This window comes from Oncorhynchus masou, chromosome 15 (genome assembly GCF_036934945.1).
Source record: "Oncorhynchus masou masou isolate Uvic2021 chromosome 15, UVic_Omas_1.1, whole genome shotgun sequence".
Taxonomy (NCBI): Eukaryota; Metazoa; Chordata; class Actinopteri; order Salmoniformes; family Salmonidae; genus Oncorhynchus; species Oncorhynchus masou.
The window spans coordinates 2,763,527-2,790,726 of record NC_088226.1 but is presented as its reverse complement, the minus strand read 5'-3'; the positions used below and the strand labels follow the sequence as shown (position 1 = coordinate 2,790,726).

At 44.2% G+C, this 27,200-nt stretch overlaps 2 protein-coding genes across 2 annotated transcripts; one reads left to right on the top strand and one right to left on the bottom strand.

Annotated features, from left to right (window-relative positions):
- The first annotated feature begins 3,023 nt into the window (after positions 1–3,023).
- LOC135555321 (myosin regulatory light chain 2, skeletal muscle) lies at positions 3,024–7,887 on the top strand. Its single transcript, XM_064987658.1, has 7 exons — positions 3,024–3,163; positions 3,887–3,985; positions 6,012–6,087; positions 6,270–6,374; positions 6,591–6,669; positions 6,778–6,826; positions 6,923–7,887. Exons 1-7 carry the CDS (start codon positions 3,161–3,163, stop codon positions 7,022–7,024), a joined length of 513 nt encoding a protein of 170 aa, XP_064843730.1. The 5' UTR covers positions 3,024–3,160; the 3' UTR covers positions 7,025–7,887.
- Positions 7,888–8,187: 300 nt separating this feature from the next.
- Positions 8,188–25,807, bottom strand: LOC135555320 (TBC1 domain family member 10B-like). The gene is given in 11 exon segments (XM_064987657.1): positions 8,188–11,584; positions 11,586–12,239; positions 12,404–12,558; positions 12,634–12,823; positions 12,900–12,965; positions 13,108–13,222; positions 13,354–13,460; positions 14,904–15,011; positions 15,099–15,198; positions 22,973–24,133; positions 25,339–25,807. Coding segments are annotated over 10 exon segments (2,880 nt in total). The 5' UTR covers positions 24,115–24,133; positions 25,339–25,807; the 3' UTR covers positions 8,188–11,341.
- Positions 25,808–27,200: the final 1,393 nt, after the last annotated feature.

Below are 27,200 nucleotides of genomic sequence, written 5' to 3'. Positions count from 1 at the left end.
TTGGACAGACACTTTTAAAACATACTTCCTTTTTTGCCATGTATGAATATCATTCAATGCATTTCTGTAGGCTAATAGCAAAAGGCCAAATTCAATGTTCCATCAAATAATAAAATACTGTATATATACACACACACACTACACAGGAGGCTGCGGAGGGGTGGATGGCTCATAATAATGGCTGGAACGGCATGAATGGAAGGGCATCAAACACATGGAAACCATGTGTTTGATACCATTCCATTTAATCCACTCCAGCCATTACCACAAGCCAGTCACCCCCAAATTAAGGTGCCACCAACCAACTGTGAAACATATACACATACTGTAACTGGTCAAAAGTTCGGACACGCTGACTCATTCAAGGGTTTTTCCTTCATTTTCTACCTAATAATATATAAAATGCCTAGAGAGTGCAAAAGTGTCATCAAGGGAAAGGGTGGCTACTTTGAAGAATCACAAACATAAAATATATTTAGATTTGTTTCACACTTTTTTTGGTTACTACACGATTTCATATGTGTTATTTCATAGTGTTGTCTTCACTATTATTCTACAATGTAGAATAAAGAATAACACTGGAATGAGTAGGTGTGTCCAAACTTCTGACTGGTACTCTATATACAGTGCATTCGGAAAGTATTCAGACCCCTTGACTTTTTCACATTCTGTTACATTACAGCCTTACAGCTTTACTCTAAACATTTTACTATATCCTCAATCTACACACAATACCCCATAATGAAAAAGCAAAAACAGATTCTTAGAAATGTTTTCAAATTTATTCCAAATAAAAAACTGAAATATAACATTTACTTAAGTATTCTGAACCCTACTAAGCACTTTGTTGAAGCACCTTTGGCAGCGATTACAGCTTCGAGTCTTCTTGGGTATGACCCAACAAGCTTGGCACACCTGTATTTGGAGTTTCCCCATTCTTCACTGCAGATCCTCTCAAGCTCTGTCAGGATGGATGGGGAGCGTCGCCCACAGCTATTTTCAGGTCTCTCCAGAGATGTTTGATTGGGTTCAAGTCCGGGCTCTGGCTGGGCCACTCAAGGAAATTCAGAGACTTGACCCAAAGCCACTCCTGCGTAGTCTTGGCTGTGTGCTTAGGGTAGTTGTCCTGTTGGAAGGTGAACCTTTGCCCCAGTCTGAGGTTCTGAGCGCTCTGGAGCAGGTTTTCCTCAAGGATCTCCATTTTTCTTTGTTCATCTTTCCTTCAAATCATGACTAGTCTCCCAGTCCCTGCTACTGAAAAATATCCCCACAGCATGATGCTACCACCACCATGCTTCACCGTAGGGATGGTGCCAGGTTTCCTCCAGAAGTGACGCTTGGCATTCAGGCCAAAGATTTCAATCTTGGTTTCATCAGACCAGAGAATCTTGTTTCTCATGGTCTGAGTGTCTTTAGGTGCCTTGTGGCAAACTCCAAGCGGGTTGTCATGTGCCTTTTACTGAGGAGTGTCTTCCGTCTGGCCACTCTACCATAAAGGCCTGATTGGTGGAGTGCTGCAGAGATAGTTGTCCCTATGGAAAGTTCTCCCATCTCAACAAAGGAATTCTGGAGCTCTGTCAGAGGGACCATCGGGTTCTTGGTCATCTCCCTGACCAAGGCCCTTCTCCCCCGATTGCTCATTGGCAGGGCAGCCAGCTCTAGAAAGAGTCTTGGTGGTTCCAAACTTCTCCATTTAAGAATAAAGGAGGCCACTGTGTTCTTGGGGACCTTCAATGCTGCACAATTTGCAGTGCCTCGACTCAGTCCTGTCTCTGAGCTCTACGGACGGTTCCTTCAACCTCATGGCTTGGTTTTTGCTCTGACATGCACTTTCCACTGTGTGAACTTATATAGACAGGTGTGTGGCTTTCCAAATCATGTCCAATCAATTGAATTTACCACAGGTGGACTCCAATCAAGTTGTAGAAACATCTCAAGGATGATCAATGGAAACAGGATGCACCTGAGCTCCATTTTGAGTCTCATAGCAAAGGGTCTGAACACTTATAAGGTATTTAAACAAAAAATGTAATACATTTGCTAAAATTTCAACAACAATTTTTTTTAATTCTCTTTGTCATTATGGGGTATTGTGTGTAGATTGACGAGGGGAAAAAATGTATGTAATCCATTTTAGAATAAAGCTGTCAAGGGGTTTAAATACTTTTCGAATGCACTGTATATATATATATATATATGATTTGTTTTATTATTATTATTTAATGAAACATTGAATTTGGCCTTTTCCTATTAACTCAGATATATACCACTAGAGGTCCTTCAATTCAAAATCAAACAGCCGAATGGTCCTTGGTGTAACCATCTTACAACTCCATATGTTAGCCGAATAGAAACCCAGGCTCGGGCCCTTAGACTCTAGAGCGATTATGGGAGACCTCACTACCGCCACCAATTAACACTAATATACACAAACACTGTACCAGAGTGTTCCCAAAATATTCAAAATATTGATGCAGTGACAGTATTTTATGTAATGACATTACACATGCATGCTGGACAGTGCAGTGCCATGCAAAATGTGAGAAGGCAATTGCCTGTGGACATCGCTGGACATATGAATATAGAAAGTGTAGACAGAGAAATATATCTACCCATGCATGCACATGCATACAAATGTACATTTCAAGTCACTAAGAGCACAAAATGTGTTTATTTAAGCCTTTAATATTGTAATGTAAAAACTAAAGTCAATGATAGGTTGATGAGCCACACTGAAGGGTGATGATGATGGAGACTATGGAGGGGTGGGACGGTGCCAAGATGTGTCCAGCCAGCCAGCAGTCCATCAAGCCTTTTACGTCCTGAATGTCCATATTAGTCCACGTGGGACACTAAACGTATGGCCTGGTCCCTGTTGTATCGGGTTCCCTTCATTCCAAGACTCCTGGGTCTATTTCTGATCTCCTGTAAGGTGATAGCTTGTCCCTCATTCTGCCTGTCGCTTAACTTTTGCTTCAAACTCATCCCTCTCTCTCCCTCTCTCCCTCTCTCTGCCTCTACAAATCCAAACTTGAGGCTGTGGCTAAAGTTAGCGCGGTCTACAGAGGTATATAAGCCCCCGAGGATAGAGGTTTAATGCGGCTTCACATCAGTCTCTTCTCTTGTTGACCATCCAAACCTCCATACATACCGTCTCGAGATGGTGAGTAACACCGGTCCTCACTTTCTGACTGCTTACCTGTCCACTACACTGTGTGCTGTCGATGGGAACCTCCAGGAATAACACAGCATTCCCAGATTTTCTTGTTTTTCTATTTTAAGCTTTTTTGCAAGATTGAAAAATACATTTTGGAACTTTTTAAAACTCAACTGTACTTTGGACATTTTTGGGTGGTGACATTTTTAGACATTTTGTGTAAAGCTGTTCCTGGATATGCAATATCATTCACAGGATCTAAACATTTTGTTAACACTTTATTAACAACATTTATATAGAAGATGCTGTAAAAGGTTAGCTACCTGAGGACAATTAATGTTTTAATACATCCACATTCAAAAACACTGTACTCTGTCCTGAGCCAGAGAAAGATTGTACCTGAACTGTTCTGAGAACATTTCAAGAGCTCGGTAGTAAGGGATGTTAAACTACATTTAGTTTAGTAAGACATAGAGGCAGGATTTAATGGTGGGCCACATATATTCACCCCACATCACACTGATAGTCAGATCAAAGACTGTAACGCTAGATGGCAGACGGAACCGTGTACTGGACCTACACACAAGGACAGCCTTTCACCTGTCGCTGACCAGGAACAGCTTGACACTGAAGTCAAAGGTCACTAATTGGCCTCCTGAGGGCTACAGCTGCAGGATGAACAGACCTAGAAGGTCCCATTGTTAAGCAGTTGATGTGTTTGTCCTTCAGGCACCCAAGAAGGCCAAGAGGAGGGGAGCAGCAGCAGAGGGCGGTTCCTCCAACGTGTTCTCCATGTTTGAGCAGAGCCAGATCCAGGAGTACAAGGAGGTGAGGATTTCTTAACACACTATGCAGCACCTCATCACTTTCACACCTTAAAATGTCAATGGGACAGATTTCCTTTCAACTCCCTATCTGGGCTGAGAGTGAGTGACTCTAGTCTGGCCACCAGTCAGTTTCATTGTAACCTAATTCTGCTGTAGAGTGGCTGAAACAGACAGGCACAGCGGCTAAATTGATACTGTTATAAACATAAGTCAATCATGTACTGTTTTTCCTTGTTTCATTAAAGGAGCGAACCCCAAATTAGATTGTGGGGGCTGGCCTCTGATTGGTAAATTCTCAGTGCAGTTGCTATTTTGTCTGCCCCCCACCCCCCTCTGAAGTTTCTGTAACCTTTTGGAGCTCTCCAGGCCTCCCTCTCGTCTGAGCCTTCAGCTGTCACTCAACCTCTCATCTTAAGTCCTCTGCTGCTGAGGGCTGCATGTTTAAGTATGGCAGGACAACTGGGCCCTGGCTGGCACTCTGCACACAGAGGAGAGGGGAAGGGAAGGGCAGTGAGGGGGACGGGGATGAATGGGGGGTGACTGGGGGGGGGGGGGGGTGGACAGGAGGAGAACAGGTGGGGAGAGAGTGAAACAGAAGGGGTGGGGGGTGGCACCTTCTTGAGCTTCTGATAAGGTCTAGAGTTTTGAAGGCAGGATAGTGTACCTGATTATGAGGAGAGGAAGGTTGGAGAGGTGAACGGTATGTAGATGAAAGACGAAGGGTAGAAAGTGGAAGGAGTGTAGGGAAGGATACTGTGTGTATGGAAGGATGGATAAGGTCAGGAAATGGGGATCTGGCAGTAGGTGGGAGATTGTATATGATAGTATGTGTTTTCAAAAGTGTTGTCAAGGAATATGGGCACAGACTTAACGGAGGGAATTCTTGCTGCTGTATGTGATACAGACTTCTTAAGTTTCACTTAGGAATGTCTGGCATCATCATTGGGACAGTCTTAACACTTTGCCAGGATGGGGGGAGTGTGTGCATGTGTGTGTGAGTCAGGAAGATGGATTACCAGCTGCTTTTTTAAGTTCAAGACCATCCATGGGGGTCCTCTTGGGTTTCATAGACGTAAGAGATGAGGTCCAGAGACAGGCTGGGACAGTGGAAGAAGGATTTAATAGGTGTAACTTAATGAGCTCTCCATAAATGAACGTGTAAGAATTTCAATTTCTTCTGTTCTTTTTAGGTCTCGCCTAACAAGGGTTAGATAGCATTGTGCCATAAATAGGCAGCACCTGGCACTTAAATTACCACATGCTACCCACATCCCACTATACACAGGTCTGAACCCCCCCTCCTCCATGTCCCACTACACACAGGACTGAACCCCACCTCCTCCATGTCCCACTACACACAGGACTGAACCCCCCCCCCTCCATGTCCCACTACACACAGGACTGAACCCCCCCTCCCCTCCTCCATGTCCCACTACACACAGGACTGAACCCCCCCCCCTCCTCCATGTCCCACTACACACAGGACTGAACCCCCCTCCTCCATGTCCCACTACACACAGGACTGAACCCCCCTCCTCCATGTCCCACTACACACAGGACTGAACCCCCCTCCTCCATGTTCCACTACACACAGGACTGAATCCCCCTCCTCCATGTCCCACTACACGCAGGACTGAACCCCCTCCTCCATGTCCCACTACACACAGGACTGAACCTCCCCTCCTCCATGTCCCACTACACACAGGACTGAACCCCCCTCCTCCATGTCCCGCTACACACAGGACTGAACCCCCCTCCTCCATGTCCCACTACACACAGGACTGAACCCCCCTCCTCCATGCCCCACTACACACAGGACTGAACCCCCCCCCCTCCTCCATGCCCCACTACACACAGGACTGAACCCCCCCCCCTCCCCCATGCCCCACTACACACAGGACTGAACACCCCTCCTCCATGTCCCACTGGGGATGACAACTTGGCAGACTCTGGTGACTGGTGTTCATGTCATGTCAGACATTCTCTGTCTTCCTCACTTCTTCCCTCCCTCCTTCCCTCCTTCTCAGGCTTTCACAATCATTGACCAGAACAGAGACGGTATCATCAGCAAGGATGACTTGAGGGACGTGCTGGCCTCAATGGGTGAGCAAGGGTTACATTTAAGACCTTTTAAGATTCTGAGGACATATTATGTGACTGATTTGTCTTAAAAGTGTGCCTTAGTATGTCCACAATGTCCTATATGTACTGTATATGTGTGTGTGTGTGTGAGAGAGAGATAGATAATGGTGCTAGCTAACCTCCACTGCCTCCCTGCTCTGTAGGCCAGTTGAATGTGAAGAATGAGGAGCTGGAAGCCATGGTCAAGGAGGCCAGCGGCCCCATCAACTTCACCGTCTTCCTCACCATGTTCGGAGAGAAGCTCAAGGGTGGGTCTATAACTCACTGTACTTGCTTGCTCTATTTATGTTTCACAATCTCATTTCTTGGTTTGACTCTGTTAGGCTCACTGTCTAACTTGTTATAACCAGGTTATAATCTCTTCAAAGTGTTAGTGGCTTTCTAAGTACACTTCCATATCTGAGGACATTGCAGGTGTCTTGCTGCCAGTGTAACATGCCTGACTGACGCTCTGTGTGTCTCAGGGGCTGATCCCGAGGATGTCATCGTTAGTGCTTTCAAGGTCCTGGACCCCGATGCTACCGGTTTCATCAAGAAGGACTTGTGAGAATATTTCCTTCCTTATTTTACAGTTGTAGTAATGAGTGCACTCCATAACAGAATCCACAGCTTCATGAATGTTTCTGACTTTGTCTCCCTCTCTGTCTCTAGCCTTCAGGAGCTCCTGACCACTCAGTGCGACAGGTTCTCTGCAGAGGAGGTGAATACATTTCTAATCATTCAGTTTGAATATCATCATGATCTCTCGTTGTCCCTTGACTTGGCGAGTGGCTGACCTTCCTTCTCCTCCACACAGATGAAGAACCTGTGGGCTGCCTTCCCCCCAGATGTGGCCGGCAACGTAGACTACAAGCAAATCTGCTATGTCATCACACACGGAGAGGAGAAGGAGGAGTAATGAAACAGACAGAAGAAAAGAAAACAGCCTCCCTTGCCATTCTATCTTCCTGCTCCTCTCTTCCTTCTATTCTCTCATACCTTCCTTCTCTTTATGTGTACTCATGTGCTCTGTCTCTCACTCACACAAATTCTCTAAAAGACTCGTCTCCACTCAAGACATTTGTGTGAGAGCGGGTGCTCATGGGTTGTCTATGTTTGTTTGTGGGGATATGGGATTATTTTCAATAAAAATGATCTTTTAACATCTCCATCTCTTTCTCATCCACTTTCCCCTCCCTTAACCCTCTTCCTCCTTTTCATCTCTTACTCATATCTATCGTTGGTTGTTTCCCCAGTCTCTCTGTTAGAAGAAATGCACACAGCAAGTCGTATTCCACTGCTGTGGTATGGATGTGTAAACCCCAAGGTGAAACGGAGCACCAGTCTTTGCCTCGGCTGCAACAGCTGAGGTTAGACCTGGAAGTCCTTTCACTCCCCCTTAATTTAACTCTCAGATGGGCAAATAAACCAAACAGAGGGATATCGATCTATAAATATTGTAGATGTTATCTCCTGTAGATAAGGTGCGAAAATAGGAGATATTCTAAGAAGGAATGAGGCTAGAGAAAAACATGGTCTCCTTAAAGTGACGGCTACGTTTTTCTCAAGAAGTGAAAGGCTGCTAAGAGAGAAGAGAAAGGACCCAAAGAAAACACTCGTCTTCCCCTCCTTTCCCTCCTCCCTTTCCTCCTTTAGTTCTACCTCTTTGTTTTCTATAAGCTCCTTTGTTTTCTGCACCTGGACTAGCTTTAGTCTACCAGAAACTCCTCTGTAACAAATAAAAAAGGGACTAACTGTGAATAAAAGCTCTTATCTTTTGTACACTAGTGTCTCTGTTCATGAGTGGTTCTGATAGAGTGGGATTGAGAAACAGGGCTGGTGTGGGTGTATTTCCTGTGCTGTGTGCATTGGGGGAAGAAATACAAATTCTGACACCACCAAAATCTTATCAGCAGACGAGGCCCATTTGTAAAGACAGCAAAAATACACCTTTACTGCCCCCTGCTGGACGATTGTCTGAAATATGAAGTTTTTCCAGAATGGAATAAAATGTTCATGCACAGCTCATTGGGAGAATGCGGGCTAAACCAATATGAAACAAGAATGCAAGGCAGAGCAGGGTTCTTTAATATATTATGGTTTATTATTCATCACAACTGTCATTATTAATTAAATACATTATGTGTAGATTTTCTGCAGGTAAGGAATGCATTTCATTATCTAGGATTTTATTTTCCACCAATAACAGTTCCATGTAAACTTAAAACAAAAGACACAGTTGGGGAGAAAGCAATGACAAAATAGAAAAACATAAAAGCAACAAACTTTAAAAAAATCAAATCAGTGGGATGCTCCCATTTAAAATCAATCAAGCTCAAGGCTTTCAGGACCAAAGCAGAAATGCACTCAGGACCTAAGTGTCTCTGTTGACTCATCCTGGCTATTTCAGGCGTGAGGACTGATTCCAGATCAGTTTGGAAGCAATGACTGTCATGACCTCTTGATAACTCAACACAGAATTGAGGGCCTTAAGGAGCCTACCCAATTGGATGAGGCCAGGGCCTGCTTGGAGAAATATTGCTCTATCCTGATTGGTTCTGTAGCATTCTCAGGGTTCTCCAACTTCTAATTATTGCCATGAACACTACTGATCTCAGCAGTGGCATTGTGGCCGTCAGTGCTGCTATTTGACAACATGCTTTGTGAACAGTAAGGTTTGCATAAACATGTTCAAGTCATCTTCGCCGACTCTACTCTGATCTAAGTGATTCTGAGAAGACGAAGCAAAATGTGGAGGAAGAAGGGGGAAAGCAGAAGCTTAAAAAAATAACACGAGTTGGGAAAAAAAAGAAATAGTGAACACAAAGGACATTTTGGCTACAATTACACTAAAGACCCTCCTCTCCTGCCCTACAAAAACAGTACAGAGAATCAGTGTTGAGAATCAACGGTTTCCACCAAGGAATGGTGTTACAGTAACTAACCGACACTATCCATCTAATGTACAGTATAGATACGTTACATAACACTGTGTGTGAGTGGGTTAGGGAGTTATTAAAACATCATCATGGTGGTTGGTTACAACATACTGGCGTGACAAAGACAGACAACTTCAGATCTTCAATTTACAACCCGTGTCAGAGTTGACTAAACGCCTCACAGTATCTCATACAGTACTTTATGACCTTCGGCTCACTCAAATTATGTCATATCTGAAATACTCATGTGAATCTTAGTTGATTGAAGAACAGAGGAATGACCATCAACCAATCACTGTCAGGTTTAATACTGTAATAAGGTAACTGGAGAATTGTGGACCTAACATTACCCATAGCAACCACAGTAAACTTGAAATATGAAATTACATAAATAGGATTTATCTTAGAAGATGAAGACAAATGTGCAATAATGAAATCAAAACAGCCATACCAGTATCTAAAAAAAAACAATACTTAACATTATCCTCCTTAAACTGGGCTTCACATCGCCAGCCATCCTTCCAGTTAACCAGGTGTCCTTTACTTGCATAGAAAAATAGCAGTCAGATCCAAAATAAAGAATAATACATATATAATATCTGATTAAATTAACCAACTTTGTACATAAATACATCAGAGCTTGAAGGTCAGAGTTCAGAGGTTAATGCTACATTGGCACACCTGACCCGCCCAGCACAAAGTGGCTTCCTATGGGTCCTAAAGGCGCAGGTGTAAGAGGTGAAACTATCCCATAGAGATGGAAAGAGGCCTCATCATTGTATCCGTGCCATTATGGCATCTGTGACAGCTTCATTGAGGCAATCTCCATTTCAAAGTAGTCAATTTTCTTCTTCCCGAATGGCTGATCCCCCCTGATGACCTGGTTGCACGACTCCAACAGGGTCACCAGTAGGGATCGGTCAATGAAGTTGGACGTCCCACCCAGTTGACTACATTCAAATGGTGGAAGCCCTCATGGCCTTGCTCATGCTAAAACAGCCTTTTGGCCACTAGAGGCCTCTATTATTCTCTATGAACTATCCAGATGAGATTCAACAACCTACCTACCTACCAAACAGGAATGGTCAACTTAAGTTTCTCAAATCACTCTAAATAGATCACATTCCAATGGGTTAATTTACTAAAAGCCTCACCCTTATTAACATTTGGCTAAATAAAATATAGATTATTTCATTTACCACAAGCAAAAAAATAACAGATGGACATTTGGTCTGATGGGCAGATTCAGAGTTGTCATTGAATGTAGAAGGACCCTCCCTCGCTAAACTACCAGTATCTATCATCATCTCCCACTATAAACATACTCAAGAGACTTGAAAAGACAAACAAAAATAATTGCATTCTAAAATTAAATCACTCCGTGTTGTTAGGGAGGTGCCATCCTGATCCATGCATGTCTGTCTGTCAAGGCTCAGAATGTCATGTTCATTTCTCCCTATCGCAGTGAACATATCTCCATTTACCTGTTGGGATTATATTCCTCCGTCACTGGTCAGAGGACTAAAGATCAATAGATGAGAGAAAGGGGGGAGAAAACAAGCAACTCAATAAAGAGGAAGACAAAGACATGAGAGAAAGAGCAGAGAAACTGGGTGGCAATATTGAACGGTAACTCAGCTCGCTACGCTACTAAGGCACACACTCACACAACACTAAACACTACAATAAATAGGTCCTCCCAGACATCCAAATACCATAGTACTACCAGCAATCAGTCCTCAGTGCCTGGGTTTGAGATATTTTTTAAATTGTTTACTTTTATCTGCAGGCATTCCGGTTGGACATCTGACCACAAACTGAACATGACAGGGCATTATGGGGAACGACTCAAGGGTCCTACATGGATTTAGGATGTTCCATTTACACCCAATTTATAACTCCCACCTACTCTATGTCCAAAGGCTTGTCTGTCCACCAGCTTTAGTCTGATTAAAAACTAAATAAAATAAAAAACTAAATGAGAAACGGTTGTGTGATCTTGGGAGATTCATTGTGAACCACACAGACAATTCTCCAGTTGCAAAAGGAAACGTGTCCCATCTTACTTATTCAAACTCATTGATGAAGAAAGCATGGGGGGTTATATGGGGGGACATGACCCCTGGGGTGCTAATAAAACCATGATCCAGATGTCTCCTGACTATATGTAGTCCTCAAGATGCACTATACAGGAGGCCTTCTCCTTTTCTCGCTCTCATTCCACTTCTGGGGGTCTTTTGTTTCCATGTCCTCTGTTTTTCCTTCCCCGTTTTCTTTCTGAAGGAAAACAGGAGAAACTAGGCCGAATCTCTTGGTGCTGTGGCTCCATTCTTCTCCTCTGCCTCTCCTCCCCCTCTGTCCTTTTTCTTCCCCCCTTTCTCCCTTTTCTTCTCTTTCTCTGCCCGCTCCTTCTCCTTCTTCTGGCTCTCCTTGTCTGCTTTGTCCTTCTTCTTCTCCTTCTCTTTCCTCTTCTCCTCCTCCTTCTCTTTCTTCTTGTCTTCCTTGCTCCTCCTCTTCTTCCTGTCATCCTCTCCTCCTGTAGCTGCTGCTCCTCCTCCTCCTCCTCCTCCTCCCTCCGTCTGGGAACGGGGGCAGAGGCGTGTTGTTAGCAGTGGGTGATGGGATGGTGGGTGTGATCTGCTCAGAAGTGACTTTGGGGGAGAGGGTGTTGGGTGGTGTATGGTGTACTGGGGCTGATGCACCAGGCTGGCTCTGTGCTGAGGTCTGGGCTGGGCCAGAAGAGGGGCCTGGACCAGACCCAACCAAAGGACTCTGAGAGGCAGGTGCCCTAGCTACAGAGCCACTAGACATAGGTGGTTTGTGGGCGGGGCCTCTGGGTGGGCTTGAAGCTGCCGCTGAGGGGTTCTGTCGCTGCATGGCCTCCATCCCAGAGGCCCCAGAGAAGGAGCCCTTCTTCTGAGAGAGGAAGGGAGTTTTGGACTTGCGGAAGCCGGGGAGGGAGAGCAGGCTGGAGGAGGCCCTGAGAGGCCCTGGAGGGGGGATGGACCCCAGGAAGGAGAAGCTACCCCCGGAGCTGATGGCGGCGGCCCGACGCTTGTGCTCGTGGATGTCCCGTGTCCCGTGGAGCCTTCGGACAGGCTGGTGGGTCAGTTCGCCCCTGGACTCCCTCCACTTCCTTACCTGAATACTGCACTCCCTCTCGATCAGAGCCTCGGTCACCGCCAGGGACACCACCTACACACAGACAGAGACATACAGAGGAAGTCATCAAACCAGATCTAGACACACAGACAGTGAAACGTCAGTTGACTCGTGTCAATGAGTCAGAGTAGGAGTATGTTTAGAACACGTGTATGTGTGTGTATGTCTGTGTGTGTATACACTGTTTACAGTCTCACCTCCTGCACCAATAGGTCCTCTCTGACAGACTCAGGTGGGATGTTCCGGAGGCGCTCCATGGTTTCGTACATGCCCTGGACCTCCCGCAGTTTATCCACCGAGCCAAGCATCTGCTTGAGCAGCACAAGGCCCACACGGAACACTATCTTCACTCCTAGAAAACAGCACAGTTAGCTAATAGTTAGCCACAGCATCATGTGCACTGTGTGTGTGTGTCTGTGTGTCTTACCCTCACAGAAGAACATGTCCCACACACGTAGCACACAGGACCACGGCAGGGTGCGTGAGAAGACACACATGAACCACTCGGTCATGTAGAGAATGGGGTCTATCTTAAACTTCTTCAGGTGACGGTAGGCCATGGGACAGACACGACGTAGCAGAGAGAAGAAGATCTCTCCGTCCAACTGGATTGCTTCCTAAAAGAATGATGAGTCGGCTCAGTGTACACCGAAGAAGAAGATACAGTGTGTGTGTGTGTGTTTGTTTACTCACCAATCCAGCACTATAATATCCAGGCAGGTACGTCTCACAGATCTGCACCAGACACCAGAAGGCATGCTGCAAGTTGGGAATATACACATTACACCACATTATAAACACCTAGCCCCTTCCCACTACTTCATCATTCTAGAACATTGTTCCCATTCCCAGTCTCCTCCACAGTCCCCCTCTCTCTCTGTGTCCCCCAGCAGCCCCTCACCTCCGCAGGCATGTGCATGAGCAGGACAGCAGCCACCGGGGCCTGGGCCTGGCAGTATCCCTCTTCAGGTCTGTACACTGTGTAGGCTTTCAGTACCCGGTACAGATCCTGCTGCCTGGAGGCCACACCAGAAGAGAACAGACAGTTAGCACACATGCACTCAAAGTACATTTTTATTGTACATGTCAGCATGCTCTACATGGACTGAATAAATCCTATTATAGTAAGTAAAGAATGGTCATTTACCCGTGTCCACCGCGAGCAGCAAACATCTCATGGAAGGGGAACTGTCTATGCAGGTCCTTCTCTATAATGTCCAACCATTTAGGGTCTCCCTGCTCCCTCTCCAACTCCTACAGAGATTAGAGAAAGAAATGCTCAGATCATTTCTAATTGAGCAACTTTAAAGCAACATATCTAGTTGGAGCAGCATAATATGGAACAGGACTGAGTATAACTTGGCCTTTAACAAAGCATGTCTGTGTCAGAGTGAAAGCAGAGAAAGGGAAGGGAAAAGGGTTTATCTGATATGATCTGTCCAGACCCCCAGGTCTGTGAAGGTAGACCCAGTCAGGCTGGATTACTACCCAGGATAAGAGGCTTAGAGCTGGGGAGGTCTCTGCGCCCCCTAATAAACACCCCTGGAGAGTTAGTCTGTCTACCTAGAGGTCACTGAAAAACTTCTGTATTCAAATACGTTCTTTGACTACAATGACCCTAAATACAGTTGGACTACAATGACCCTAAATACAGTTGGACTACAATGACCCTAAATACAGTTGGACGACAATGACCCTAAATACAGTTGGACGACAATGACCCTAAATACAGTTGGACTACAATGACCCTAAATACAGTTGGACTACAATGACCCTAAATACAGTTGGACTACAATGACCCTAAATAGAGGCTGTAGGAATGATGGTGTTACGGATACCAGTATCCTGTGTGTGTATCCTGTGTGTGTGTGTATCCTGTGTTCTTTTCTCTCCTTCTCCACTCACAGGTGAAAATCATCACTCCCCAATCAGTCACCAATCCAATCATCAATCAGAAGACACACCTCCTCCTGTTTCCTACCCTATCACAGTTCCTCTCCCTTGGTTTAAAAACCCTGTCAGTTGTTTACTCTAGAGCTCAATCTCTCTGTAAATGCCATGTCTGTAGGTCTCTGTGTTTCACTCTCTCTTGGTGTATTAACCTTTCTTTTGTTTGAGCACCTCCATAGCACTTTGTCCTCACCTGTGAGTATTGTTTTGGTTATGGTGTTTGTTTGCTGGTGGGAAAAGGGGAAACCAAGACAAGTCGCCCATGGGCATACACTACCCGTAGGTAAACTTTTAAATACACTAGTTAGAACTGGGCGGACCACCCACTGTATTTTTGGTTAGTTAGCTGTTGTTAAAGTAGGCTCGTCTAGCTTAGTGGTGTTTTTGAATACTTATCTTTCTTTCCTTGGGTCCAGCTCAGCCCTTTTTCCTGCACCCCCCCCCATTACTGTGTGTTTTCAAATAAACCTTGAGTTTGACAGTAGATTTCAGTTGTCCTGGTTATTTTGTTCACACTTTTATTGTGTCACTATTATAATTTGCCTGAGTTATGTTATGTTACGGGTCTCATTACCATCCCCCCCTAGACTGTCGGGCCAAAAGGGATTCGTAACAGATGGCCTCGGATTTGAATTGGTGAAGAGTACATAGGCAGAGTTAGTCTTTGAGTGTCTGCTTCACAATAGACATGTTTTGCATAGTGGAAGTGTGAGTATGAAGACAAAGGGTGTGGGTTAGTGGCAGTACCTCAAACTTGCCGGGGTTGGAGTCCAGGAGCTCCTTGCTGTTGGAGAGCAGCTGCCAGGCTTTAGCCCTGAGAGAAGAGGGGATCCCCTTCCTACAGCGCAACTTCACCTGGAACATACACTTATGTTATACTCACATACAATGTATGTAATAGAAACAATCTCATACCATACATAGACGGAAGTAGCTAAGTACCTTTTGGAAGCGTCTTGAGACCCATTTGTCCCAATTGTTGAACATGTCCAGCCATTTCAGCTCTCTCTGCCGTGCTACATCAACTCTGATCTCCTTATCACTGTAACACATGGAAAAAGAGTTAACAAACACACATGCATGTGGACCACACTGGGCATGTAAGACAGTGTATTTATTGCTTTCCAGGGATATTTCTGCCATTGAAATCCTTGGGCAGGGCACCTAATTATTTTTATATAGAATATATTTTCAGGATGGAAAAACGCTTCCACTGTCAGCGTAAACGATTTAAACCAGCTCAGATTACTGAGACTGCCAATGTTTGTCCTCTATTGGGCAGCACTTACACTGGTGCTAAGTGTCTGGATTATTCCTTTCATCTGGATGATCAGAGTGTGTGGAGAGCACAGCAGAATGATGGCGATCCACAAGTCTGTCTGAAGAAGACTTGAAGAGTCGCTTCAATTAGAAGTTCAGCATAATTCAGGATTAAGTGTATCGAAAAACTCTAAGAGGAGATGGAACACATAGCACCCATTACCACATCTTCATCCCCTCTACATTACCGACCAAATGATCCAAGCTTATCATGCCAACCCCATGAGTGGCCATCTGAGTTTACAAGACCTAACAAAGATTACAGGAGGTGGCTTACTGGCCAGGTTTACGGGTTGATACTAAGAGGTTTGTACAGCAGTGGGAAGTCTGCCAGAAATACAAACCAGACATTGGTAGACATGCCTGGAAACTGGAGCAGACATGGTGAACCATCCCAATGAAGTGCTGGGAATTTACCTCATGGGACCTTTTCCTCCCAGCCGTGGGAACCGGGAATTAATTTTTATTGGTGGTAGTGGACTACCACACACTGGTTGGAGTCGGTTCCACTCCGCAAAGCCACTGCATCCGCTATCGCTCTAAATCCGCGAAGAGGGTTTTTAACCAGATTCGTGATTCCAGACCAAATTCTCTCTGACCGAAGTCTGCGGCTCACATCAGGAATCTACAAAGAGCTCAGTACCTACTGGGGTGTAGCTGGCAAACTGACCACGACCTACCATTCTCAGACCACCCTGACCGAGGGTAAACCGCACCTTGAAGGAGACGATTACTTCATTCAAGGGGGATCGGCACCCAAGGTGGGATCGGTATTTTCCGAGTTTCGCTTTGCACTGAAATCCGCAGTCCAGTAGATTTCTGGGGTCACTCCCAGCAAACTCCACCTGGGAAGACCACTAAAAGTCAGATGGACAGAGTCTTGCAAAGTTTCAACGTTTCACCCGACTGCCCAGCATTTGAAGCAGTCCAACAGCACCACACCTTGCTAGCCAGAGTGGATGCCAGCAGAATCAAAGCCAAACAACGACAGGTCAGAAACTAAGACAAACATAGACGAGTGTTTCCCACCCCAGTCTCATGTCTGGATCCATTATCAATCTGTCAAAGGCTTCACTGCCAAACTAGCTTCAAGATGGAAAGATCCATACCGCGTGGTGCAGCAGTTGGGGCCGGTGAACTACTTGGTCTGTTTGGAGGACACTTGGGAAGATGTCAGGACGGTGCATGTTGTTGACCTAAAGCCCTGCTACCCTACGGCAGAAGAGGAAAAAAACAACACCTGCAGGAACCCTTCTTGGAGGGGGACTTCCCCGGTTTAGTGTAGGAGAAATCTGAACCTGCCAAAACCTGCATCCTCTCTGTTTCTACAGGCTTTGGCAAAATCCTGCATAGAGTCTTCACCATGTCCTGCCACTTTAAGAGCGCATCAGCAGTCAGGAAGGAGGAAATAACGATAGCTCTTCCGGCTCTGTGAAGAGCTCTCGGTTGGTGCGTGAGTTTGACCATGTGTGCAACTCTGCAGAAGTATTGATCATTTTCAGCATGCTTAGTTGTAAAGTGTTTAAGTCGATCACTGGTGTTACCGCTCTAGGTCGTGGTTGTAATCTTTTGGGACCGCTCCCGTCATTGTTCGCATGGAGTAGTAACAACATTGTTGCGAAGCTTTGAAAAACAAACCATCAGGTGTATCAGACATACAGACGGTGTAACTGCAAGTCCCCCCGCCCTCTCATATTCCCTCTATCGCTCCTGTGCTTTTTACTGCAGCAGACTCTTTTTGTCCTAGATGCTCCTTGAGGTGTTCAGTGTCGTTGGACTATTAGTCCCCTGCCAGTCATATTTGGTGTGACATTTTAGTTATTGTTTATTGTAGTTTGAACTGTATTGATTTTGTGTGGGACTATTTACATTTGGCCAAGAAGATTTTTGGACATTTTAAGGCCTTCTTTGTATTGTCTATGAACACACACCCATTCATACCGCCCCCCTCTGAGGTAATGCAGAATATTGCAAATAATTTAATGTTGATGACTGGGTTCTTTCTTGTCAATTGTTTCTATGAAGTTGCCTTTAAATTGCTCTGCCATTATTATTGGTTGGGTTCCCCCTGTGCTGTGACATGTGTTTTATATGGTGTCTTATCTTTTCTCTCCACTGGCTATCTGGCACACAGGCTACACTCTAGGCAGTCTTCTGCTGATGTAAGTGGGTCTGGTAGAGGTACTCTATCCTACTCTTTTCCTTTCTGCAGGGTTAATACCTGCCTGGTGCCCAAAATAAAATCTTTATCTTTACTAGAGGTCGATCGATTAATCGGAATGGCCGATTAATAAGGGCCAATTTCAAGTTTTCATAACAATCGGTAATCAGCATTTTTGGACACCGATCATGGCCACTTACATTGCACTCCACGAGGAGACTGTGTAGCAGGCTGACTACCTGTTATGCAAGGAGCCAAGGTAAGGTGCTAGCTAGCATTAACCGTATCTTAGAAAAAACAATCAATCTTAACATAAGCACTAGTTAACTACACATGGTTGATGATATTACTAGTTTATCTAGCTTGTCCTGCGTTGCATATAATCAATGCAGTGCCTGTTCATTTATCATTGAATCATAGCCGACATTGCCAAACGGGTGATTTAACAAGAGCATTCGCGAAAAAAGCACTGTCGTTGCACCAAATGTACCTAACCATAAACATCAACTCCTTTCTTAAAATCAATACACAAGTATTTTTAAACCTGCATATTTAGTTAATATTGCCTGCTAACATTAACTTATTTTAACTAGGGAAATTGTGTCACTTCTCTTGCATTCTGTGCAACAGAGTCAGGGTATATGCAACAGTTTGGGCCGCCTGGCTCGTTGCGGACTGTGTGAAGACTATTCCTAACAAAGACAGCCAACTTCACCAAACGGGGGATGATTTAACAAAAGTGCATTTGCGAAAAAAGCACAATCGCTGCACGAATGTACCTAACCATAAACATCAATGTCTTTCTTAAAATCAATACACAGAAGTATATTTTACTAAACCTGCATATTTAGTTAAAAGAAATCCAGGTTAGCAGGCAATATTAAACTAGGGATGTGTCACTTCTCTTACGTTCATGGCACACAGAGTCAGGGTATATGCAACAGTTTGGGCCTCCTGGCTCGTTAATTTGCCAGAATCTTACGTAATTATGACATAACATTGAAGGTTGTACAACGTAACAGGAATATTTAGACTGCCACCTGTATCTTATCTAACGGAACGAAATGATAGGTCATTAATATGGTCAAATCCAGAAACTAAGACTCATTTGTGTGTTATGTTATAATTAAGTCTATGATAGAGCAGTCTGACTGAGCGGTGGTAGGCAGCAGCAGGCTCGTAAGCATTCATTCAAACAGCACTTTAGTTCGTTTGCCAGCAGCTCTTCGCTGTATTTCAAGCATTGAGCGGTTTATGACTTCAAGGCTATCAACTCCGGAGACTATGCTGGTGTAACCGATGTGAAATGGCTAGCTAGTTAGAGTTGGGCGCGCTAATAGCGTTTCAATCGGTGACGTCACTCGCTCTGAGACCTTGAAGTAGTTGTTCCCCTTGCTCTGCAAGGGCCGAGGCTTTTGTGGAGCGATGGGTAACGATGCTTCGTGGGTAACTTTTGTCCATGTGTTCCTGGTTCGAGCCCAGGTAGGGGTGAGGAGAGGGATGGAAGCTATACTGTTACACTGGCAATACTAAAGTGCCTATAAGAACATCCAATAGTCAAAGGTATATGAAATACAAATGGTAGAGAGAGAAATAGTCCTATAATAACTACAACCTAAAATTTCTTACCTGGGAAAATTGAAGACTCATGTTAAGAGGAACCACCAGCTTTCCATATGTTCTCATGTTCTGAGCAAGGAACTTAACTTTAGCTTTTTTACATGGCACATATTGCATTTTTACTTCTCCAACCAAATTGAACGTTTCATTATTTATTTTGAGGCTAAATTGATTTTATTGATGTATTACAGTGCCTTGCGAAAGTATTCGGCCCCCTTGAACTTTGCGACCTTTTGCCACAGTTCAGGCTTCAAACGTGAAGAATCAACAACAAGTGGGACACAATTATGAAGTGGAACGACATTTATTGGATATTTCAAACTTTTTTAACAAATCAAAAACTGAAAAATTGGGCGTGCAAAATTATTCAGCCCCTTTACTTTCAGTGCAGCAAACTCTCTCCAGAAGTTCAGTGAGGATCTCTGAATGATCCAATGTTGACCTAAATGACTAATGATGATAAATACAATCCACCTGTGTGTAATCAAGTCTCCGTATAAATGCACCTGCACTGTCATAGTCTCAGAGGTCCGTTAAAAGCGCAGAGAGCATCATGAAGAACAAGGAACACACCAGGCAGGTCCGAGATACTGTTGTGAAGAAGTTTAAAGCCGGACACAAAAAGATTTCCCAAGCTTTAAACATCCCAAGGAGCACTGTGCAAGCGATAATATTGAAATGGAAGGAGTATCAGACCACCTCAAATCTACCAATACCTGGCCGTCCCTCTAAACTTTCACCTCTAAACTTTCAGCTCATACAAGGAGAAGACTGATCAGAGATGCAGCCAAGAGGCCCATGATCACTCTGGATGAACTGCAGAGATCTACAGATGAGGTGGGAGACTCTGTCCATAGGACAACAATCAGTCGTATATTGCACAAATCTGGCCTTTATGGAAGTGGCAAGAAGAAAGCCATTTCTTAAAGATATCCATAAAAAGTGTAGTTTAAAGTTTGCCACAAGCCACCTGGGAGACACACCAAACATGTGGAAGAAGGTGCTCTGGTCAGATGAAACCAAAATTGAACTTGTTGGCAACAATGCAAAACGTTATGTTTGGTGTAAAAGCAACACAGCTCATCACGCTGAACACACCATCCCCACTGTCAAACATGGTGGTGGCAGCATCATGGTTTGGGCCTGCTTTTCTTCAGCAGGGACAGGGAAGATGGTTAAAATTGATGGGAAGATGGATGGAGCAAAATACAGGACCATTCTGGAAGAAAACCTGATGGAGTCTGCAAAAGACCTGAGACTGGGACGGAGATTTGTCTTCCAACAAGACAATGATCCAAAACATAAAGCAAAATCTACAATGGAATGGTTCAAAAACAAACATATCCAGGTGTTAGAATGGCCAAGTCAAAGTCCAGACCTGAATCCAATCGAGAATCTGTGGAAAGAACTGAAAACTGCTGTTCACAAATGCTCTCCATCCAACCTCACTGAGCTCGAGCTGTTTTGCAAGGAGGAATGGGAAAAAATGTCAGTCTCTCGATGTGCAAAACTGATAGAGACATACCCCAAGCGACTTACAGCTGTAATCGCAGCAAAAGGTGGCGCTACAAAGTATTAACTTAAGGGGGCTGAATAATTTTGCACGCCCAATTTTTCAGTTTTCGATTTGTTAAAAAAAGTTTGAAATATCCAATAAATGTCGTTCCACTTCATGATTGTGTCCCACTTGTTGTTGATTCTTCACAAAAAAATACAGTTTTATATCTTTATGTTTGAAGCCTGAAATGTGGAAAAAGGTCGCAAAGTTCAAGGGGGCCGAATACTTTCGCAAGGCACTGTATATTAAGTTAAGTTCAGTATTGTTGTAATTCTCATTATTACAAATAAATAAATGTAAAACAATTTGGCTGATTAATCGGTATCTGCTTTTTTTGGGTCCTCCAATAAATCGGTATTGGCATTGAAAAATCATAATCGGCCGACCTCTCATCTTTACCCCTCTAACAATACCGCTACAAAGTACGTAGAAAATATAATGGACCAACATATATTAAAAAAATATATAATAGAATCTGAGAACATCAGCAAAATAAAAGCTACAAATTACAAAAACAATTAATTGAACAGTATTAAATGTGTTATGTTTGAGCAAAAGAACACAGCATTAGAAATGGCAAAATGCATAGAATTGCAGGTAATTCACCTTAAAAAAAACTGCAAAAATGTTCTCAGCTCCAAGGCAGAATGTGTAGAAACGCAGGAAATTAGCAACATTTTCTCTCAGTTTCATGGCAGAATATGAAGAATTGCAGGAAAGTAGATTTAAAACAGCAAAATGTATCTCAGTGCCATGGAGAAGTTTGGAGAATTGCAGGAAAGTGTCTTAAATAAAATCTAGCCCCACTGACGGGCTGACTGTGCCCCTTGTCACAACCCCTGCCATGCCCACCACTTAAGCACATTTTTTTATCCAGAAAAAAACCCTGTTATCTAAATATGGATATCCTAAGATTGGATGCACAGGGTCATGCTCATTCAGTAGATTCCAAACAGGAGCTAGAGTTGTTTTAAATAGAAGCTGTGCGACCTGAGATTCTTTAAAAGGAATACTCAACTACAGATTTATATTATACTTCATATTATATGCTCATTTACAATAGTTCTGTCCTACACTACTCTCTCTCACACAGACACCCTTTGATAACGACACTGAAGTGGAACAGGCTTAATCAATACCAAACTAAATCAATAAAACAGAAGAGGAAGTGCACTTAGAGAGACTGTCCGAGGGGAGGGGCAAGATACGTTCTCCAGAAAGAGGGAAATGAGTGGCTGGGCGAGGCACAGTCAGTACATATGTCACAAAAGCGCTCTCAGCACTATCTATCTGAGTCACACAAAGGAGAGATGAAGGACAGACCGATAAGTTTAGAGTGGATATAGGGAAGACTGGACAGAAAGGGTGGGGAGGGAAGAGATCACTTAGGGCAAGGTGGGTGACTCAGAGAAGATGACCAAGCCAGGAAAGACGGTTGATTGTCAAAGACTCTAGCCACCCAAGTCAGAGTTCTCTCTGCTACCGCACAGCAAGCGGCACCAAGTCTGGGACCAAATGCTCCATAACAGCTTCTACCACCAAGCCATAAGACTGCTTAACAGTTAATCAAATGGTCACCTGGAGTATTTGCATTGACCCCCCTTTGTTATTGATACGTTTTTGCACTGACTCTCTTGCACAGACTCTGTACACTCACAGGACTCTAACCACACTCCCACATACGACACTGACATTCCAACACACATGCATATTGACGCTACACATAGACATATCCATTCACATTATGCTTCTGCTACTCTCTGTTTAGATCTATGCATAGTGACTTTACCCCTCCCTTCATGTGCATATTACCTCAATAACCTCATACCCCTGCACATTGATTCGGTACCCTTTGTATACAACCTCATTTTAGTTATTTTGTGTTACTATTTTTCCTTTAGTTTATTTAGCAAATGTTTTTTTGTTTTTTTAACTCTGCACTGTTGGTTAATGAAGGACTAGTAAGTAAGCATTTTATGGTAAGGTCTACTACACCTGTTGTAGTCGGCGCATGTGACAATGATAATTTTCTTTAAGAGAGAAAAAAACAAACCAGTGTAATTGCCCATCTACAGTCAGAGTGAAGACACAATAGATGTGTATTTTACATGGGTGTGTGCATAGAGTGAGGGTGTGTTTTTGTTTTACCATGCCCACCTGCCCTCGCTGTACTGGGTCCCACCGAGGAAGCCATATTTGTCAGTGCGTCTGACAGCCAGGCCGTTGATCTCTGAGTCTGACCCGATAGAGCTTCCATCCTCCCCCAGGCCAGACAGAGACTCCAGGGTCCCTGACATCATGCTGGCTGACTCTAGGTAGCTGAGGGTGTCTGGGGCTGGGGCTCTGGGGTAGGGCAGGGAGAAGGAGACAGGTTCCTGGATCACTGGAGGGCTTGGGTGCCCTGCTCTGGAGGGGGTGTTGGGTAGCTCTGCCATTCTGGGAGATTGGCTTGAGGTCTCAGGTATGGGAGACAGGCTGGGGGTGTCCAGTTTGGGAGGGGGTTGAGGGTTTGGGTGAGGGTTTTGGCTTTCTTTTGGTGGCTGAGGATTTTGTGCTTCCGGGGCTGCAGCTGCTGCTGTTTGGGTGGAGTCTGGAGGAGGGGGAGTGTTAGTGGGGGCAAGAGGAGGGGGATATTCCACCATAGACTGAGGCTGAGCATAATCAGTAGCAGGATTAGTGTTCACAGTGACATGAACACTGGGGTAGAGATTCGGGGTGAGATTAAGACAAGAGGGGCTGGTAGTCTGCTGTGTTACCCCCTGTACCTCTTGCTCACTGTGGGCCTGTGTAGGGCCCTCTGAGGGGGCATTTAACAGCTCCTTGCCCCCTGGGTTACTCACTTCCTGCTTTACAGCCAACATTGGGCTGACACCTGCCTCCATGTCTGTCTCCTTCACTCCCTCCCTCTGGCACAATGCTACATCTACAGGTGGGATGGCAGGAGTACCTAGGGCTATTACAGGTAAGGGAGCAGGTCTCTCTGGGGGTATTAGAGGTGGGGGCACTGGAGTCTCTGGAGTTAACGCTGATGAGACGCGTTTGGGGGGACTCGGTGGAGGTCCTCTCCCCCCTCTCTTGGGAGAAGGAGGGTGAGAAGTAAGCGTCTCTCCTGGTACAGTTAATGTCAGAGAAGCTTTGTCACCGTACAGAGAGGACTTGGGGATGGGGTTCTCCTTAGGGGGCTCTGGGGTGGTGCTGCTGGGAGGAGAGGGGGCAGTAGAGGGTATGGGGAAGGAGGGGGCAGCATGTGTGTCACCTATATCTGGAGGTGAGGGGATTAGGGTGGAGATTTCGGCCATGGCGCCTCCTTATTTTCTCCTTGACAGATGGAAAGAGAAGACAAAGGTTTCATGAGAAACCAAAGTTAACAGAACTCTTAATCATGATCACATGGAAACAACCTCTCCACATTTCCATAGAGTGTTAGAGTAAATTATGTTGGACTGATGATAATAAATAATACTGAGGCCGTCAGTCCCTGCCCCACACTTGTCAAACAAGTTTTTCACAAAAACGTCCTTGCTGCCACAACGTTAAATGAAGAAGTTGGCTGTATATTTCAAAATCGTGGACATTATTCGAGAGATAAAGCTTTGGGCATTAGCCTATTGGCTACTATATTGGTGGAATTGCAGTTTTGAACAGTGGGGAAGATTCTAATAACAGACAATGAAAACCAGATAAAATTTAACAAACACAGTTCCCTATATCTGAAAGAGGACATTGGACATTCATTACACACCTACCCCCTACTATATGTCTTCTATTTGATATTTAGTTCGTGGACATGGATTTGGATTTTTCAAATTATTGCCCATTGTGGTATTTTCAACAAGCACCATCTCCACAATACAGTAATAGGTAGAATTATGCATGTCTGAGGTTTCTCTTAATGTTGTTCAATATGATGACTTGACCTGTGTTATTTACTATACCCAAACCCACCTCTCCATTTCTGCCCAATATCTATCCAGTGTCATCGGACACTGAAAATCCACGGACAATCTACAGAGCTGGATGTTGACAATGACATGTCTACAATTCAAATACATTGTAGATTACGTTCATTCAAAAGACTGCCTGGCCCTTACGATCAACTCAGGTGTGGCCACAAACAATATCAAGTGCATGCACTAACAAGCACAACAGTTAGACAAAATTACCTTCGCTAGCAACCACCGATGCAGTAACGTATTTCTTCTACCAAGATTACTGACAATATTATATTTCGCTGTGATCTAAGCAGGTTGGTTTGCTAACTCCCGTCAGCCAACACGCTAACTACCTAGCTACTATATCTACCTAAAAACGAACGATTGTGTTTTCATATCCTCTCGATGCCTCATTCAAAGCGACACAACTTCCCGATTCAACCACAGGAAAATTATATTGTTGCCTAACAAGCATCTTAGTTTTAACTAATGGTCCACTCCCCTCCCTGACGTCGGGGCCCTGCCTGACCACAGGGTCCACGGCCTTGCCCATCCGCTTACCTCGCTATAAACTCTCTCGTGTAAACTTACCCACGGCCCGCGTGTCTACGTGTTCCGTCCGCCTGGACGCCCAGGGTCGGGGGTTTGTCCGCGGGCCCCCCACAGCTCCGGTCCGCTAAGCTCCTCCGTTCAATGAAAGCACGACAATGAGAAGCTGGACTGTCCAGGCAACAAAAGGGAAATAAATAGACAACGGCTGAGTAGGTTAGGAGGCGCAATGTCCCCCCAAACTAGCTAGCTCGTTAGGCTAGCTTGCTGGCTAATGATGTTAGAAGGGTGTTGTTAACCTAGCTGTCTGTTTGGGTTACTCTCTGGCATAACTGCAGAGAGTTTAAATCTTACAGATGTATATCATTTTACGACCAAATGGTATTCCTTTCTCCCAAACTGTCCTTCACAATCAGTGTGGTCGTGTTGCTGTTAGACATTTAGCACAAATCGCCTGCATTTCCTACTGCTGACAGCCACGTGCGCGCTCCTGTTAGTGCGATCGGGCACTCACACGTATAGGCATAATCGGGACCATCTGTCAACACGAGTGCAGAACATGGCAAAGAAAATAATAATATCAGGTTAAACTAGAACTAAGTACATAGTATTTGTCTCAAATAATCTTTCATTTTCAAATATGTTGTTGAATCTGTATATGCACCATTTGATTGAACTAAACTATCTTCTGTTTTTTCACGGTAGCATACATTTGCCGGATTGTCGCTGTCTCTCAGTACTCTGCTTCCCTCTGCTGTTGGTATAAGGCCATTACTTTTTAGAATTATACCGACATCTACAATTTATCAGCAGGTAGCACAAGACTTTAAGACCAGTATGAGACCAGTAGGTGGCATAAGATAACACGTTGTAAAACAAACTCAGTGTTGCCAATTGACTGACTTTTCAGTTCCAATCATGACCATGAACATAATGTACATTATCGATTAAGTATGCATTATGATACATCATTCTACAAATATATTGTCGTAATCCTGTAATATCCTATGTTTCCCCGAATCGTGGTTGAACAAGGATATGGTAAATATACAGTACCAGTCAAATGTTTGTACACACCTACTCATTTCAGTGTTTGTCTTTATTTTTTACTATTTTCTACATTGTAGAATAATAGTGGAGACATCAAAACGATTAAATAACACATATGTAATCATGTAGTAACCAAAATATGTTCTATTTGGGATTCTTCAAAGTAGCCACCTTTTGCCTTGATGACAGCTGTGCACGCTATTGGCATGCTTACTTACAAGCCCTTAACCAACAATGCAGTACAAGAAACATTTAGAAATATTTACTACCATTTTTTATAAAAAGTAACACAGTAAGATTACATAACAATTACGAGGCTATATACAGGGGGCACCGGTACCAAGTCAATGTGTGGGGGTACAGGTTAGTCGAGGTAATTTGTACATTTAGGTAGGGGTAAAGTGATTATGCATAGTTAATAAACAGTGAGTAGCAGCAGTGTAAAAACAATGGGGGGCCAATGTAAATAGTCCGGGTGGCCATTTTATTAATTGTTCAGCAGTCTTTTGGTAACCTTTTCGTACCCAGATCTGTTCATCGACTTCGACCTCATGGCTTGGTTTTTGCTAAGACATGCACTGTGAATTGTGGGACCTTATATTGACAGGTGAGTGCCTTTCCAAACCATGGCCAATCAATTGAATTTACCCCAGGTGAACTCCAATCAAGTTGTAGAACCATCTCAAGGATGATCAATGGAAATAGGATGCACCGTAGCTCAATTTCGAGTCTCATACAAAAGGTTTGAATACTTATGTAAATAAGGTATTTTTATTTTTAATAAATGTTCACAATATTCAAAAAATCTGATTGTGCTTTGTCATTATGGGGTATTGTGTGTAGATTGATGAGGG

Coding starts and splice junctions, on each gene's coding strand:
- LOC135555321 (XM_064987658.1), top strand. Junction 6,670..6,777: donor GGTTTCATCAAGAAGGACTT/GTGAGAATATTT, acceptor CTCTGTCTCTAG/CCTTCAGGAGCTCCTGACCA. Junction 6,827..6,922: donor ACAGGTTCTCTGCAGAGGAG/GTGAATACATTT, acceptor TCCTCCACACAG/ATGAAGAACCTGTGGGCTGC.